At 42.8% G+C, this 19170-nt stretch overlaps 1 protein-coding gene across 1 annotated transcript in view; it reads left to right on the top strand.

Moving 5' to 3' along the window:
• The first annotated feature begins 2148 nt into the window (after positions 1 to 2148).
• The window catches only part of SCGN (secretagogin, EF-hand calcium binding protein), a 51586-nt gene continuing 34564 nt past the window's right edge, over positions 2149 to 19170 (top strand). Inside the window, exons 1-4 of the mRNA XM_005892227.3 lie at positions 2149 to 2230; positions 3082 to 3152; positions 12893 to 12985; positions 17826 to 17915. Coding sequence (XP_005892289.2) covers positions 2149 to 2230; positions 3082 to 3152; positions 12893 to 12985; positions 17826 to 17915 — 336 coding nt within the window. The remainder of the gene's footprint in view (positions 2231 to 3081; positions 3153 to 12892; positions 12986 to 17825; positions 17916 to 19170) is intronic.

Here is a 19170-nt window from a genome sequence, read left to right on the forward strand (position 1 = left end):
ACATCATGTGAAATGCCAGGCTGGATGAAGCACAAGCTGGAATCAAGATTGCCAGGAGGAATATCAATAACCTCAGATATGCAGATAACATCACCCTTATGGCAGAAAGCGAAGAACTAAAGAACCTCTTGATAAAAGTGAAAGAGGAGAGTGAAAAGTTGGCTTAAAATTCAAAATTCAAAAAACTAAGATCGTGGCATCTGGTCCCATCACTTTATGGCAAATAGATGGGGAAACTATGGAAACAGTGAGAGACTTTATTTTGGGCTCCCAAATCACTGCAGATGGTGACTGTAGCCATGAAATTAAAAGATGCTTGCTCCTTGGAAGAAAAGCTATGACCAACCTAGGCAGCATATTAAAAAGCAGGGACATTACTTTGCTGATAAAGGTCTGTTTGGTCAAAGCTGTTTTTTCCAATGGTCATGTATGGATGTGAGAATTGGACTATAAGGAAAGCTGAGCACCAAAGAATTGATGCTTTTGAACTGTAGTGCTAGAGAAGACTCTTGAGAGTCCCTTGGACTGCAAGGAGATCAAACCAGTCAATCCTAAAGGAAATCAGTCCTGAATACTCACTTGAAGGACTGATGCTGAAGCTGAAACTCCAATACTTTGGCCACCTGATGCAAAGAACTGACTCCTTGGAAAAGACCCTGATGCTGGGAAAAATTGAAGGCAGGAGGAGAAGGGGACAACAGAGGATGAGATGGTTGGATGGCATCACTGACTCGATGGCAAGCTCTGAGCAAGCTCGGGGAGTTGGAATGATGGACAGGGAAGCCTGGCATGCTGCAGTCCAAGGGGTCACAAAGAGTTGGACATGACTGAGCAGCTGAACTGACTGAACTGAATAAGTGTCTGCAGTTCTCACAGAAACCTTCTGAAGCTATTAAATCCTCATTTTATAGATGAGAAAACCGAAGCTTAGAGAGATGAAATCCTTTGGTGCAGGTCACAAAGCTAATAAGAGCTGGAGCTGGGGTCCTAACCTGGAACTGTCTGATCAGGAGTGTCATATTCTTTTAAAAAAAATATACTAGTTTAGGTGGCTTATGCACACATGCTTTTAAAAAATAAAACTGAATGTTAATATCAGAGTTAGAATGCCATAAAGATCTATATTTATTCTAACTTTATTACACAGGCTCAGTCTAAAGATTTCTCAACAAAAAGTTCTAAGCCTATGGCCCAAAGCCAGCAGTGTCACTCAGTTTACTATTTCACAAAGCATCCAGTCAAGTTTTGAACAATTCTGATCATTAGAGCTCTGTGCTCCTTGAAATGGCTTTTGTCCTTTGGTCTCAGTGTGGCCCTGGGGAGCCAGACACAATCATCTAAACTTCTACCCCAGAACTCTGCAGTTGGCCACCATGTCTCCCCCTAGAAAATCTTTTCCTGGAAGAGCACTGCATAGTATGAACTTCACTCAACATCCTAATATCCTTATTTAGACCACAGTTCCTTGCAGAATCTTTATTTAGATCCAAGTCTTTATAGTGCATTTTATCTCTGCAATGTGCATGTCCTATACAATCAGACCTCAGTAATTGCCTTTCGACAGTCTCCTTGCTTACTGGTAATCTATCACCACCATCACTATCACCCCTCTCTCCACCTCACCCCCACACTGCATTTCTAAATCATCAGGTCCAAACACCAACTCTTTAAATGGGGGGCTCTCTCTAGAAAACCCCTTGAGACACACGTTTGGAAGGTAGTGAAACTTAAGGGGGATGCTTTCTCTGAGTGTGACACACAAGTTAAAGGGAGTGAACCATGGACAGCCAGAAACAGCTTTCTCCCTGACTTCCCCATAGCGCTACAGCAGACAAGAGCTCCCGGGCGGATTTGCCCAGGACAGACAGCACGTGGGGCGGGGCAACGCACTAGGAACAGGGCGGGTTCTAAGCAGCTGGTTTCCCTGAGCGGTGTCTGCGGTGGGGGCTTGGGGACTGCACAGTGTCGCCAAGGCGCCAGCAGCCACCCTGCCAGCTACCCTCGTGCCCGCCCCTCAGACAGGTGCTCAAAGCAAATCAGAGAGCGAAAGAAACAAGCGAGGGTGTCAGACGATACAGTAAAGGAGTCTTGATCAAAGTTCTCTAGGGGTCCCTTTCCAGCCGGTGCCCGCGCTTCGTTGTCAGCACCATGGACAGCGCCCGTGAACCTACTCAGGGGAGCTTGGACGCCGCTGGCTTCTGGCAGGTCTGGCAGCGCTTTGACGTGGAGGGTGAGTAAAACAAGCCAACTGTTTAGTCTTGATGAAAGGACCTAGAGTTCCTCCTTCCCCGTACATCTTCCCTGCAGGAAAAGTTGTCTTCCAGCGCGGTTAATGCAATATACCTAACAGACATTTGGTATACTGCAGTTGTACATCTAGATTATCTTGTGAAAGTTCAGGGTGGGAGGAGAGACTTGAATCCCACCACTCTTTCCCAGTCTCTGTGTGTGTGTGGTGATATAGATATCATTGTATATATTAGAGGCTTGGGGACTGACACCCGGGTATCTGAAGTCAGTTCTGGCTTGTTTTTACTCCAATCTGCTCATTTTCACGCAGTGACTATCTGGGTAACCTCTTGTCTCTTAGAGGGTGAATTTTTAAAAAATCTAATTTCAAAAAGACACTACCCCCACTCCACCAAAAATCTATTCGAAAAGAACTTAACATTTGCTTTGCCGTCATTAATAAACATGAAAATATCTAAAGCATGTGTTTTAACCCTGAAAACTAACATTCAACACTTACATCTCTTAAACTTTTTGAAAACTGCAAAAACCTTGGGTTAGAGTTTATTCTAAAACTCATGTTTATTTGTGGATTAAAATTCATGAATAGCTCTCCTTTCCCAAATATTTATATGAGCCCCAGCACAAAGCATTTACTCTTGACTGTGTTATTTGCTATTCAAATCCATGTCTTCTAGAGTAGATGTTGCCACTTAGAGTTGTAAAAAATAAATCCATGGGGATTTTATAAATTTGAGATTGAAAACAAATTTAGATATTAAATGTTAATTACTAAATGCCACGTTATTATATGTAAGTGACTATTATTTATGTACATCTTTTTGCATTTAGAAAAAGGTTACATAGAAGAGAAGGAGCTTGATGCTTTCTTTTACCACATGTTGACAAAACTGGGTGTTGATGTAAGTATATTTGTGCCACTAAGCATTAATTTGTCTCTCAGTGAGTTACAAAAAGCATCCAAGTCGTATGTTGATTTGTACAATACGTATTAATCCCATCTGACCTCTTTTCTTCCTTGCATGCAATTTTTCTCCCTCTCCTAGCAACATAGAGGGATTTAGGTAGGTTTTATAAGAGGTTCAACTGCAGCATTAGATGTGCTGGCCACTGACTTTTACTGTGACATCTGTCATCCACTATTTCAACTGTAAATTAAAACAAGTCTGTTTTGAATGTCTCCTTGGTTATATCTCTGCTAATGGGTTTAAATCTAGAGATAAGGTAACTCACTTTGTTCAAAAAGGTGGAAAAGATGTTGAGAGTGTTAAGGTGCTGAGTGTTTAAGTGCATTGGATATTACTTGGACAGCAAACCACAAATAAATCATTTAGAATAATTTTTTCCATTATTCATTGTTAGAAAAGTTTACAAACTTATGAAATGGTAAACCAGAAAATAATAAACATACTCAGAGCCCAAATATAAATGTGAACCAATCTATCCAGCATCTGTATCCTTCCCTGATGGTAAATCTGGCCTTGAGAGAGGCAGATTAACTTTTGATGAGCCCTCTACCAAAGCAGAGGAGAAACACACAAAAAGACGTGCCAGCATGGGGTTGGGGAACCTGATAAAGATTCCATCGGGGGATGCATGGTAATGGGAGTAGCTCTGGAAACAGTAGCATTTAAAATGAATTGTGGTAATAGCTTATCTTCAGATATAATTGTTTACATGGAAGAGTACTGGAGTGCACGACACTTTCATGTCGGAGCCCAGTGAGGGGAACAAGCAGCTTGGAGATGGCGTTTCTGAGTTGGAGGGAGGGCAGTCAGCTCAAGATAAACAAGGCTGCCATCTGCCTCCAACAGACACACAGAGCTCTTATGCTGTCTCATTTTCAGTCCTTCATCTCAGGTTCTCTCATTTTTCTGTCCATTTCTGTTTCTTATTTTGTGTTTCATAGCTATCATCTTCCATCATCTCTTGCCTTTCTGTGATTTCTGTCTCTCATCTCTCTCACTTCTCTGGTCTTTATTTCTCACATGTCTCTCCATTGGTCTCTGTCTCTTTATTTATCCTTCTATCTTCAGTCATTTCTCAAGCTCTCATGGTGCCTTTCTCGCCCTCTTTTTTCTTCTCTCTTTACTGTCATGTCACTTTGTCCTTCTTTTATCAATATAATTTTCTCTTTTCTCTTTCCTTCCCTTATTTCTCTGCCTCTCTCATTTCTGCTTTGCTCCCACTTTCTGCTAGCTCAGATGGTAAAGAATCTGCCTGCAAGGCAGGACACCCAGTTTCAATCCCTGGTCTGGGAAGATCCCTGGAGAAGGCAATGGCAACCCACTCCACTATTCTTGCCTGGAAAATCCCATAGGCAGAGGAGCCTGGCAGGCTGCGGTCCATGGTTGGAAGAGTTGGACACAACTGAGCGACTATACATACTACTATAAATGCAAAGGTTCGTGGCATTCCAGAACCCACGAGTCTGATACCATTTTGTCAAACATGACAGGAGTATTTGAGGAAAACAAAAAGATGAAGGCAAAACCATTCAAAGTCTTAGAATAAACTGGATGGTGAAAAAAAAAAAAACCCAGAGACTTGGAGAAAACAAGTCACACCTTGTGTGTGTGTGTGTGTGTAGCAGAGTTTTATCAAAGTAAACAAAGGGACAGAGAAAGCTTCTGACATAGACATCAGAAGGGGTAATGCTCCCCAGCCAGCTAGTCTTATCAAGGCCTTATATACTTTTTTCAGACCCACTCACACAACACACATCTTAAATTAACAAGATTAGAATTAACAATAGAAAGATCTTATCAGACCCACTCCCATAATATACCTTTTAACATGACAGGATTAGTCAGAAGGTTCTTGTTAAGGAGAAACAAGTCCTTGAGCAAGATCCATTGTTATACTAAGACAAAGAAATGTAGAGAAGAACTTTTGTCCTTTTCTCCTTCTTGAGAATTCCAGACCCCTATCTCCACTTTAAGAGCCCCAGACCCCTTTCTCCTCCTCGGGGACCCCTGGCTTCTTATCAATCTGCCTAGGAATTGACTCTCTCATTCCCCCTTTTTCTTTTAGGAGAAATATGTTGCCACGGGAAAGGGGTATTTCTGTTCCATAACTTCTTCCTGCGGTTGAGGGGTGTGGTCCCTAAAATGTTGAGGCAACATTTTCTCCTAATCCTCATATTGAGGGTCTTTGATCGAGGGGCCCCAAGTAATAGTTGGAGGAGGTTATGGCACTCACAGGAGCTTGGACAACCATTTGTAACAAAAAGCTTTCAGATGGTTAGAAACAAACTCAGTTTTACAGTTACAGATGTAAGGCAAAATAGCCGTTAAACCAAGTTAAAACCTAAACAAAATAAAAAGTCACGTTTTGTCCATAGTTAAGGTACAATATGTCATACCAGTCCATCTTAGAATTGTTAGATGTTATCACAGAGTTGAAGAAAGTCCTTTCCTTGAAGCGGAGAAACCCACCATGGGAAGTCTTCAATTGAGGAGGGGAGTGCTCCAGACCCAGCAATTATGCTGATTGTGGAATGCTTCATAGGAATGAGCCCAGGACAGGAAGGCATTGTCTTAAGGGTTAAACGGCAAACTCAGGACTTTTGGAGTCAGCAGAAGCAAGCCCACATAGACTCTCAGGCCCATCTCTCTTCCTGGCTCAAACAGCAGCTTGTTTGACTCAAAGGCTGGGTCAGGAGTTAACCTCCCAATAATGTCTGTTGAAAAGCTAAAAGCTGAGTCACATAGTTAATTTTAAGGCTTCAGGATCTATGACAATATATGTGCACAAAAACAGTCTGTCATAGAGACAGTCCCTTCTTCTTAGGGGCAGTTCAAGCCCTCATTAAAGCCATGGCTAAAACTTTAAGCCAACTGTCTTGTGTTTCCTGACTTAGCTTACACGGATGTCCTTTAATAATGTCATTAGCTTTTTCAAACTTTTTCTCAAGATTGGAGTCTCCAGGAACAGTGTGATATTCTACTTCTAGAGCTTTTGACACCCCTTGAGTTACAGCAGCTTTAAAGGCAGAGCCATTGTCACTCTGAACTTTAGAGTTTAAGATCCCACTTATATCATGAGAAGTCAGTACAGTAAGGTTTTGCCCATTCATTAACCTTGGGCTTTAGTGAATACTGCTTTTGATGTGAGAATAGGTGAGGGTCATTGAGCTTGATAATGACAGGAACAGCATTCTGTGCTCGACCCATGGTTTTTCCATCAGACCACACTCTAGGATTAACATTTTGTTCAATTAATGGGAGAGAGAGAGCAGGCTCCATATCCATGAAAACAGAGGCCTGGACCTTGCTCAGTATATCCCTCCCCAGAAGGAGTGAGGGAGACTCGAGTATGAACAGAAACCCGTGAGAAAACAGCACAGTCCCAGTTGCCGCTTAAAGGATGACTGACATAATAATGTTTGGCTTATCCAGACAGCCCCATTTCGGTAGTGGATCAGGAGGAAAGTGGGCTAGGGGCTTCAGTGAGCACAGAAAAAGTTGCCCCAGTGTCCAAAAGAAATAGACTGATGGGCCCTCCGCAGTTGTTAATACCTGGGGCCTACACCTTGGAGGGCAATCCCTTCTCCAGTATGGTCCTTTGCAGACCAGGAGCTGAGGGTGGATTAGATGCCTGAGGGCAATCCCGCTTGAGATGTCCCTCCTTTCCACAGTAATAACAGTTCAGTTCAGTTGCTCAGTAGTGTCCGACTCTTTGTGACCCCATGAATCGCAGCACGCCAGGCCTCCCTGTCCATCACCATCTCCCAGAGTTCACTCAAACTCATGTTTATCGAGTCGGTGATGCCAGCCAGCCATCTCATCCTCTGTCGTCCCCTTCTCCTCCTGCCCCCAATCCTTCCCAGCATCAGGGTCTTTTCCAATGAGTCAACTCTTCTCATGAGGTGGTCAAAGTATTGGAGTTTCAGCTTCAGCATCAGTCCTTCAAAGAACACCCAGGACTGACCTCCTTTAGGATGGACTCGTTGGACCTCCTTGCAGTCCAAGGGACTCTCGAGAGTCTTCTCCAACACCACAGTTCAAAAGCATCAATTCTTCAGCCCTCAGCTTTCTTCACAGTCCAACTCTCACATCCACACATGATCACTGGAAAAACCATAGCCTTGACTAGACGGATCTTTGTTGGCAAAGTAATGTCTCTGCTTTTTAATATGCTATCTAGGCTGGTCATAACTTTCCTTCCAAGGAGTGTCTTTTAATTTCATGGCTGCAATCACCATCTGCAGCCCCATGCAATCCCCATCTATTTCCCATGAAGTGATAGGACCAGTTGCCAGGATCTTAGTTTTCTGAATGTTGAGCTTTAAGCCAACTTTTTCACTCTCCTCTGTCACTTTCATCAAGAGGCTTTTGAGTTCCTCTTCACTTTCTGCCATAAGGGTGGTGTCATCTGCATATCTGAGGTTATTGATATTTCTCCTGGCAATCTTGATTCCAGCTTGTGCTTCTTCCAGTCCAGCATTTCTCATGATGTACTCTGCATAGAAGTTAAATAAGCAGGGTGACAATATACAGCCTTGACGTACTCCTTTTCCTATTTGGAACCAGTCTGTTGTTCCATGTCCAGTTCTAACTGTTGCTTCCTGACCTGCATACAGATTTCTCAAGAGGCAGGTCAGGTGGTCTGGTATTCCCATCTCTTTCAGAATTTTCCACAGCTTATTGTGATCCACACAGTAAAAGGCTTTGGCATAGTCAATAAAGCAGAAATAGATGTTTTTCTGGAACTCTCTTGCTTTTTTGATGACCCAGTGGATGTTGGCAATTTGATCTCTGGGTCCTCTGCCTTTTCTAAAACCAGCTTGAACATCTGGAAGTTCACGGTTCACGTATTGCTGAAGCCTGGCTTGGAGAATTTTGAGCATTATTTTACTAGCATGTGAGATGAGTGCAATTGTGCGGTAGTTTGAGCATTCTTTGGCATTGCCCTTCTTTGGGATTGGAATGAAAACTGACCTTTTCCAGTCCTGTGGCCACTGCTGAGTTTTCCAAATTTGCTGGCATATTGAGTGCAGCACTTTCACAGCATCATCTTTCAGGATTTGAAAGAGCTCCACTGGAATTCCATCACCTCCACTAGCTTTGTTCGTAGTGATGCTTTCTAAGGCCCACTTTACTTCACATTCCAGGATGTCTGGCTCTAGGTGAGTGATCACACCATCATGATTATCTTGGTTGTGAAGATCTTTTTTGTACAGTTCTTCTGTGTATTCCTGCCACCTCTTCTTAATATCTACTGCTTCTGTTAGGTCCATACCACTTCTGTCCTTTTTCGAGCCCATCTTTGCATGAAATGTTCCCTTGGTATCTCTAATTTTCTTGAGATCTCTAGTCTTTCCCATTCTATTATTTTCCTCTATTTCTTTGCATTGGTTGCTGACAAAGGCTTTCTTATGTCTTCTTGCTATTCTTTGGAACTCTGCATTCAGATGCTTATATCTTTCTTTTTCTCCTTTGCTTTTTACTTCTCTTCTTTTCACAGGTATTTGTAAGGCCTCCTCAGACAGCCATTTTTCTTTTTTGCATTTCTTTTCCATGGGGATGGTCTTGATCCCTGTCTCCTGTACAAGGTCAAGAACATCCGTCCATAGTTCATCAGGAACTCTATCTATCAGATCTAGGCCCTTAAATCTATTTCTCACTTCCACTTATAATCATAAGGGATTTGATTTAGGTCATACCTGAATGGTCTAGTGGTTTTCCCTACCTTCTTCAATTTAAATCTGAATTTGGCAATAAGGAGTTCATGATCTGAGCCACAGTCAGCTCCTAGTCTTGTTTTTGTTGACTGTATAGAGCTTCTCCATCTTTGGCTGCAAAGAATATAATCAATCTGATTTTGGTGTTGACCATCTGATGATGTCCATGTGTAAAGTCTTCTCTTGTGTTGTTGGAAGAGGGTGTTTGCTATGACCAGTGCATTTTCTTGGCAAAACTCTATTAGTCTTTGCCCTGCTTCATTCTGTATTCAAGCCCAAATTTGCCTGTTATTCCAGGTGTTTCTTGACTTCCTACTTTTGCATTCCAGTCCCCTATAATGAAAAGAACATCTTTTTTGGGTGTTAGTTCTAAAAGGTCTTGTAGGTCTTCATAGAACCGTTCAACTTCAGATTCTTCAGTGTTACTGGTTGGGGCATAGACTTGGATTACTGTAATATTGAATGGTTTGCCTTGTAAACGAACAGAGATCATTCTGTCATTTTTGAGATTGCATTCAAGTACTGCATTTCGGACTTTTGTTGACCATGATGGCTACTCCATTTCTTCTAAGGGATTCCTGCCCATAGTAGTAGATATAATGGTCATCTGAGTCAAATTCACCCATTCCAGTCTATTTTAGTTTGCCGATTCCTAGAATGTTGACATTCACTCTTGCCATCTGTTTGACCACTTCCAATTTGCCTTGATTCATGGACCTGACATTCCAGGTTCCTATGCAATATTGCTCTTTATAGCATTGGACCTTGGTTCTATCACCAGTCACATCCACAACTGGGTATTGTTTTTGCTTTGGCTCCATCCCTTCATTCTTTCTGGAGTTATTTCTCCACTGATCTCCAGTAGCATATTGGGTACCTACTGACCTGGGGAGTTTCTCTTTCAGTATCCTATCATTTTGCCTTTTCATACCGTTCATGGGGTTCTCAAGGCAAGAATACTGAAGTGGTTTGCCATTCCCTTCTTCCGTGGGCCACATTTCCCACGCAATTATGAAATGGCCAAAGAGACCAGGAAAAGCTGACCAAGAAAGGAAAGTTCAGTCCACACGCTTCGCCCATTTTTGGTCGCTCCCCTCGCAGGACCTTGTGTGTCTCTTGGCATTGGCAGGTCGGTATAAACCCCCAACAAGGCTCCCCTTTTTGGGGCTGCCTTCAGTCATTACAAGACACTGCAAAACCACAGAGCAGGGCTCATCACTTTATTCACACAGTGTCATTCATTCACACAAGCACACAGAAGAGTTAGTCAAGTAAAGCAGAAAACGTGTATACTGAGAAAGCAGAGAGGCTAGAGCTCTGAGTGTTCTTACCTTGTCCTGAAGATCCAGGATGAGCCCCCAAGATGATAGCTTACAGTGAACAATGTCAGATTTGTGATCACCAAAGAAGGTTTAGCTTTGGGACCAGGCTTGATCACTCAAGAGCTTTTGTATAGCAGAGTTTTATTAAAGAAAACGGACAGAGAAAGCTTCTGACATAGATATCAGAAGGGGTTGGAGAGTGTCCCCCATCACACCTTTTCAGAAAGCTTCTTGCTTTAGTGATTTAAAGAAGAGGAAAGTTGCTCTCTTTTCTGAATACTGAAACTAAATACTTTCAGTACTGAAACTTAAAGTGTCTTATTTTCAGTCATGGGGTGAGAGGTGGAACTACTCAAACACTAGGGTCTGCTCTAGGCTGGGGACATGGCTGTCCTCTTCTCGGGCTTTGGCTGACTTTAGAAGCAGTGTTTCGTTCCCATTAGTGAGGGAGAAGATGGGTGCCATCTCCCATAGCTTGGCTGTTCTTACCTCACCCCTGCCTCCTATCTGGTTTGGGGCCTCACCTTCTCACACATGCACAGGCATGGTCCTCAGAGCAAAGGAAACAAATGACTTTCCAGTGTCTCGGGCAACTGTGTGCTGTGCAGGCATTCCTGAAGCCAGAGGCGGAGGGGTTGGAGGTTGCAGAGTCCTTAGGCTAGTGGAAATAAAATTCTGATGTACCTAAGAATTATATTTATTTGTTAGATGTCTGCATCTCCTCTCACCTTCAGGGACAGTACATATCAGGGAGTGGGTTGTGATATAATCAGGCCAGTCCTGCTGAGCTGTGGCTGTAGCCCCAGGCACCTCTCCTCAGCTCCTGGTGAAGGAGAGGGCTTTTGGAGCCAAGGGATAAGCTGTTTAAACTGTTAGTCAGAAATTTCAGAGGCATGCCCTCAGGGAATATGGCTACAGGGACCTTCACTGGGCATTCCATGCTACTGGAACAACCACAATTCAGGAAACCATTCCTAATTCTGGACTCTTTTTTCCTGCTGAGAAATGAGTAGGCCCTAAGTACGTCCTTAACAAGAAGGCATGTTCCTCTCAGCTGAGGGACAATCACCATTTGTGACACCTACTTCTAATCAGTGATGCCCCAGTGAGTCCAGAACCACCAGCAGGGAGGCCTCCATGACCAGGCAGCCACTCACTCTGGTGTTTAGACATGGCGGGCAGTTCATCAGAGGCCTGACTAGGGCTACTTTCCTCCCTTGATTAGTGAGAGTCACACAGACCTTGGGAGAAGGAATTTTAAGATTTCGAACAGCAAGCTGCCTGCTAGTCAATCTTGGAGAAGCAGCAGCTTGTAATGACCTGCTCCTCACAGCCTCTGAGGGGACTGACTTCATGGAAACATCAGCCAGTCTTGCTGCTGGCTGTTACTCACTATACCCACCACACTGGCCCCTCCAACTTTTTTTCTTTTCAAATGCTCAGAACTGCCTCTGAACTAGGTCTACATCTAGCCAGTCTGTTGCAGAGCATCACTTTTGGGGGCTGTGTGCACATTCTTCATGTACAGATTGCCACACACGCTGAGACTCAATGCTCCAGAGATGCTAAGTACCCTCTTGGGACTTAGAGTCTCAGAGAAGGTGGGCGGGGTGGGTGCTGATTGGACATAACAACAGAGGGAACCCTAGACTCTCTTGCTTTAGGTTCAAGGGACAGTCATGGACTTTGGGGTTAGAGGTCTGAGAGGACAAGTCAAGTTCTGTGCCTTCAAACTAAAGGTAGAAGACCAAGCTGAAATTCAAAGTGAAGACCCACCTTCTTAAATGATTTCTCTGTATGATGCACATACACACCCATACAACAGACCAACCACACAATCAATGGTGCCAAGACTAAAGAGGCTAATTTCTCTGTACTTAGAGGAGTGTCAGATGAGGAAACCTGGTTGGCAGGAATACCATGACAGTATTAGGGAGAGTCAGTTTATTCTAACTGATCTAGTCTGGAGTCTAGGAATCTGGCACTGTTTGGGAGTGCCTGTGACTCTCAGCCTCTGCATTAAAATACATCCTCCACTGTTGATTATATATGTCATCTTTCTTTGTAATAACCCTACAGTCCACTGATGAAGAAGAATTTAATGTGTGGAAAAAGCTGTACAAGGAAGGGATATGTCACATCTTTGGTAGTTCAATGATTACTTCTTTGGTTTCCTCTGTAATTATTTTCCCCTTCTAATTATTATTTTTGGAGAGTCCAAGATTAAGAGAATGAACTATGGTAAACCAAAGGCCCCAAAGAGCTGGACTTTTCACTTAAAAATAGAACAAAATGTTCTTGGGAATAAAGTTTGTATGTTCACTACAATACAATCTCTTGTCACAAAAAATATAGAAAAATGTTCAAATTCATACCGTCAACACTCTAAGTTTCTCTTCATTCATATATTAGGAGCTCACTAGCTGTGCTACCTAGTTCGGATTCTGATTAATGGTTATTTAAGAAATCTCCATCACCTCTCTCTTGTCTGCAATTGGTGAGATCTTTTTCAATGACTAGGGAACTTGGTTAGACTAATGTAATTATCAGGCTGTATACTCCGAATATTTGATATCCTAACTAACATTCTTGGAATCCCAGTGGCTTTAATGTGGTTCTCTCTGGCCCACTGTAGGATGCGGTCAAAGAAGAAAATGTACAGAAGATGAAGCAACAATTTATGGCTCCCCACGATGTCTCTAAAGACGGCTGCATACAGATGAAAGAGGTATCTTTTATGACTGTACCTTTATTGACAATACCTTCTTGGGCTGTGATTTTCTCTGCAGAATACAGAAAGTTTTACATTTGACTGGGAAATTAGAACCCTCTGCAAGGCAGTTGAGTTAGATAACACTTTTGAAGTACTCGCTTTTCCTTTTTCATCAATCTTAGTGACAAGGATATCATTTTATTTAGGTCAATCAATATTTACACTTATTTTATAATTGGGTAATTGATATGCTGGAGGCTTTTCAGTTACACAGTGTCCTGTTCAAATTCAACCTAGACATAAGGAAAAACTTACTGACAATAAATGAGTTCAAATTTCAGCATCAGTTCCCAGGGCGGACTGGAAAGATCTACCTCTGAACATCATGAAAACAAAACAGACAGCTGGTGTCTTGACTTCAACTCAAACCACACTTACTACGTACTTAACTAAAGCAAGGAAATGCATTAAGCATGCAGTACCTCACACAGCCTGTCTTTGAACCTGATTATTTTCTCTTCCAGTTACAAAAAGATTCACAGTTTAGAATTTCCACACATATTATGTTACTCTAGAGTAACGTATTGTATATTATTGTATTGTACATTGTATATTATATTTTGTAACAGTAGCTACAAAAATGGTCATCAAACATTATCCCTATTTTACTGATGAGGAAACTGAGTTATCCAGCATCATATGGCCAAGAAGTGGCACTGGTCTAAGTTACAGGTATGAATCTATACAGGTTTATTCTATAGAGTTACGAGTTACGAATCCATACATAAAAATAAGCTACTATGAAACTAACATATTTATTTCATAGTCAAAATTGCCTGCTAGACATATTATCTGAAGTCTGAAAGGCTAGTCTCTTGATGCTGTCATACTTGGTCAATATTATTGATGAAAATAGTAATTTTTCTTCAGAAAGTTATGATAATAAAGCAAGATAATGTCTTCTTATAAAAAAATAGACATGTTCACCAGAAGGCTGCCTTCTCAGAAAATGAATACACTAAACTGGATATTTATGAGTGTAGTTGTTTCCAAAATTTTCACTAAAAGGCAAAAAATTATATAACCAATAATTCCATTGCAATTGATGTAAAAGCAGCAATGTATTCATTAATGGAAATGTAATTGCAAGTTTCAGGTAAAAATACTGAAGTATTTATAATGACATGTTCACTGTTGCATCCTTCTGCTCACAGGACAGAGCACAGTGCATAGGGGTGCTTAGTAAATATTTGTTATGTGTGCGTGCCTGCTCAGTTGCTCAGACATGTCCTCTTGACCCCATGAACTGCAGCCTTTCAGGTTCCTCTGTTCATGAACTTTTCCAGGCCAAGAATACTGGAGCAGGTTGCTACTTCTTACTCCAGGAGACCTTTCCAACCCAGGGATCGAACTCTCGTCTTTTGCATCTTTTGCATTAGCAGGTGGATTCTTTACCACTGCACCACTTGGGAAGCCCCAAATGTTTGTTAATAATAAATGAAACACGGCAAACAGTGAAAAACTCTGCCATTATCTTTCTTACCAATTTCTAAAGCAACTGGGAACCTGACAACAACTGTGACACCCATGCTAAACATTCTATTATGGAGTCCTGCTGATGGCATAATTGATGTTATTTGTAGAGAAGCTGATAGTATAGGACTGTTTTGGTCCCAAAGCCCCTTCAAAACTCCTGAGTCTGTGAGTATTAAGAGTAGTAGCAAGGTCTCTCCTACTGTCTCCGGCTTTATCATTGACTGTTAGGGTTACTTCAGTTACAGGTAGTTGTGACATACAAATCAGCCCATCTGCACACATTTTGGGCTTTCCTGGTGGCTCAGATGGTAAAGAATATGCCCGCAATGCAGGAGACCCGGGTTTGATCCCTGGGTTGGGAAGATCCCCTGGAGAAGGGAATGGCTACCCACTCCAGTATTCTTGCCTGGAGAATTCAATGGACAGAGGAAAAGAGCAGGGAAAAAGAGATGACGTTGCATATGTAGAAGTGTTTATATTATTGCATCAGGAGAAAAAGGAGTCAGAGGGCTACCATCTTCCGGCATGGAGATCTGTGAGAAAACCCAGTGGGGTACCTAGACAAAAGAGCCTAAACAAGATCCAGGAGATAAACTGAGGATCCATCAGAGTTTCTAGAGAGGATTTATCAAACTTATAAGCACTATATAAAGATTCTGAGGCTCCTAGGAAGATAAATATGATCTTCATCAGGCAAAGTGCCCCAGAGATTAAAAAATTATAGAAATTAGATGGTGTATCTGAAATGAATCCTTAATTAGTAGATGTTATTTTTAAACTATTCAACAACAGCAAACAATGACAGAAGATAGAGATATGAAACAGAATGCAGCTTTTTTGGTAGCAGCGTTGAAAGCAAGTAACCTAAAGGAGGGCTTCCCAAGTGGCTCAGTGGTAAAGAATTCCCCTGACAAAGCAGGAGACCCAAGTTCAATCCCTGGGTCAGGAAGATTCTCTGGAGAAGGAAATGGCAACCCACTGCAGTATTCTTGCCCGCCAGGTTCCTCTCTCCGTGCAATTTTCCAGGCAGGAATACTGGAGCAGGTTGCCACTTCTTACACCAGGAGAATTCCATGACAGAGGAGACTGGTGGGCTACAGTCCATGGGGTCACAAAGAGTCAGATACGAATGAGCATGCACGCACATATTTTAGATATTTTAGCACAAAATAAAATGAGAAAGCAGTCACAAGTAAGAGCCAAAGTGAGACTAGAGGATGATCTCTGTACTTGACTTGCCCAGGGCTCCTCTGTGCCATTCCAGATAAATTGAAGACAGAGTGGGTTCTAATTAGGGCCAGTGAATTACATTTTAATTTGGTTTCTCAGCCTGTGCCACTCCATATGAAAAAACACTTAGTCCTAAAGAGTGGTTCTCAGTTCCAGTTGACCCTGTGTGGGTGGGTAGGAACAGCACAAAGAAAAATGGTGAAATATGAAACCTTGGGCCAGAGACTTCATCTCTGAGAGCCTCAAGTTCATCATCTAGATCCACAGTGCAGTTACCATTGACTAAGTTTTTAGTAAGTACCAGGGACTCTGCTTAACAGTTCATAAATAGTGCCTCATCTTACTTTTAGTCTTCACATAAACGCCAGGATATAAATATTATATCCTATGAGACAGTTGGATGGCATCACCGATTCAATGGACATGAGTTTGAGCAAACTCTGGGAGATAGTGAAGGACAGGGAAGCCTGGTGTGCTGCAGTCCATGGGGTCACAAAGAGTTGGACACGACTGAGCAATAGAACAATAACATAAATATTATTATCCTCATTTTACACATGAGGAAATTGGGGCACAGAGGCATCAATTAAATTGTCCAAGATCAAATAATAGGTGATGATAGAGAAAGAATTTGGATCCACATGAAAGCCTATCACATCCTGCACTGTGCTGCCTCCCATTAGTAAACAGGGATATTTCTATTTGCTTGAAGGACTGGCATGATGATTTAATGAGATGATAATGAAAAGCACATCACCAGTGCCCCTGCCAGGTAGCAGGTACTCAATATATGACAGCTGTTGTTCACATGATACACCCTTCAGCTGACTTACATCCAACTAGAGAATATGAGTGGGAGTGTGAAATAATTATTCGTACAACCTACCCAAAGTATTTGCTCTGGAGTCACTCTGTGGCATTATACAAAATGCCAAGAGAACAATGACAATGATTATAGAAGGAATGGCTGTGGTTTATGAAGGAGAACGGAGAAGACAATACACACTCAAATACCCTCAAATACTGCAACCCCATGGACTGTAGTCCACAAACTCCTCTGTCCATGGGATTCTCCAAGCAAGAATACTGGAGTGGGTTGCCATTTCCTTCTCCAGGGGATCTTCCCGATCCAGGGATCGAACCTGGGTCTCCTACCTTGGCAGGGAGATTCTTTGCTGTCTGAGCCACGAGGGAAGCCCACAGAACAATTCATAGGACATATAAAAATTATTTGGGGTACTTCCCTGGAAGTCTAGTGACTAGGACTCACACCCTAATGCAGAGGGCCTAGATTTCACATGCTGCTACTAAGAGTTTGCACGTCACAATGAAGAGAGATCTCGAGTGCCACAACTAAGACCCGGCACAGCCAAATAAAGAATATAGATATTAAAAACAACAACGACGACAAGCCTGGTGGTCCAGAGGTTAAGAATCTGTCTGCCAATTCAGGGGACACAGGAAGATCCCACATGCCATGGGGCAACTGAGCCTGTGTACCTACACTACTGAAGCCCCCGTGTCTACAGCCCATGATCTACCACAAGAGAAGCCACGGCAATGAGCCTGCACATTGCAACCAGGAGTAGTTCCTCAGCTCGCTGCAAACAGAGAAAGCCTGCACAGCAATGAAAACCCAGCAACCCAAAAATAAAGAAAAATGCCAGTTTACTTAGCACAGTGCCTGGCTCACAGTAAATGCTCAATAAATATTAGTGATTGTTAATTCTAAAAAAGTTATTTGGTATTTTTCTTTTCTAATACGTGTAGTTGTTAATGCTGGAGCTTCTAAGATAAAGTGTGGAACATTTTAAACACTAACACATTTATTATTAAATGATGATTTTGGATTGTAAGCTCGTAGAAAATAGATACTCATAGCATTTCATATCTAGTAAGAGTGCCCAATACTTCTTGAAAGAATCAGTGAATGTGCCCCCAAAATGACAATTGAGGGCACAGAGCTGCAACGTGAGCTCACCACCCTGAGAGTTCTAAGTTGTTCTGCTCTCTAATATGTTGCTCTGTGCCTTTTACCCAGGGAGCACTGGTCAGTGTCACCAACTGCTATTTCTCCCCTTTTCTTTAGCTTGCCGGCATGTTCTTATCTGAGGATGAAAACTTTCTTCTGCTCTTTCGCCAGGAAACCCCCTTGGACAGCAGTGTGGAGTTTATGCGGGTGAGCATTTGGTTGTATTTCTATGGAGGCCAGGATCCCAGGCACCTGCCATGGCTGCCACCTCCCCTGCCCACTCCCCCAGGGAGAGCTGCCCATGGGACAAAACCATGCAAAGAAGCCCTTGGTGTTGAGCCTGGACTGTGGCCCCCAGTCTCAATGTGCTCCCTCAGTGGGTTGACCTAGGCTGCTCCTGAGCTAACAGACTCCTTAGCGTGTGCTAGAGGAAGGCAGGTATCTGAGGAATGTAATGGGAGGGGAGGGTGAGGGACGTGGAGCCCAGAGAATACCAGCCTGCCCAGAGCCCTGTGAGGTCCAGAGAACTGCTGCCTTCTGAGAATGCAGGCTAGAGATCAAGATTCCATGGGCAACTTCATTGTTATTTAGTCACTAAGTCATGTCCCCATAGGCTGCAGCCCGCCAGGTTCCATGGGATTTCCAAGGCAAGAGTACTGGAGTGAGTTGCCATTTCCTTCTCCAGGGGATCTTCAGAGACCAGGGATTAAACCTGGGTCTCCTGCATTGGCAGACAGGTTCTTTACCACTGAACCCACCAGGGAAGCCCCTATGGGCAACCACTTAGTTTTAAATGTTGGTGACTAATTCTAGATTTGAAGGCATAGTATGGTCAAAATATAACTTATTAGAGGGCCGATCCAGCCAGCAGGTGTCTCTTCGCAATCACTGTGCCTGAGTGAAAACTAAAGGCAGAATCAGTGGCTCCTCTTTCAGCCTCTAGGTTGTTGTGGTCCAGGCGCGGGTTGGAAAAGAATTTCCAGACATGAGACAGAATGAGAGGAAAATAAAGATTATTAGAGTGGGAGACGCTGTTAGAACAGCAGGCCAGCTCAAGGGAGAACTGACGTTGAACAGGGGTCCTTAATCCACTTTTATAACCAGGGTACAAGGAGTGGGATAGGGGTTTGGCAGGTCATTTGTTGATGGGATGAGGCATGTATACTGGGTGGGGGAAGAGGAGGGCAAATACCTTCTCCCTATGGGGTAGGAGGGGAGACAGGTTATACTGTTCCATTATAGTTACAACATGGGGGAGGGAAAGATGCTAAGGGTCTGGTTTTTCCGTTTCTGCATTCCAAGACCCTCCTTGGTTTTATCTGCTCTTTCATCCTTGGGTCATCACGTTCTTCTCTATATTTTTAGGGCCAATTCTTTGGCCCCTTTTGATACCCTGCTCATGTCTAACTATCTACCTATTTCCCTTCTCAGGCATTTGGGAATCCAGTCTCAAAGAAAAAGG

This window comes from Bos mutus, chromosome 23 (genome assembly GCF_027580195.1).
Source record: "Bos mutus isolate GX-2022 chromosome 23, NWIPB_WYAK_1.1, whole genome shotgun sequence".
Classification (NCBI taxonomy): domain Eukaryota; kingdom Metazoa; phylum Chordata; class Mammalia; order Artiodactyla; family Bovidae; genus Bos; species Bos mutus.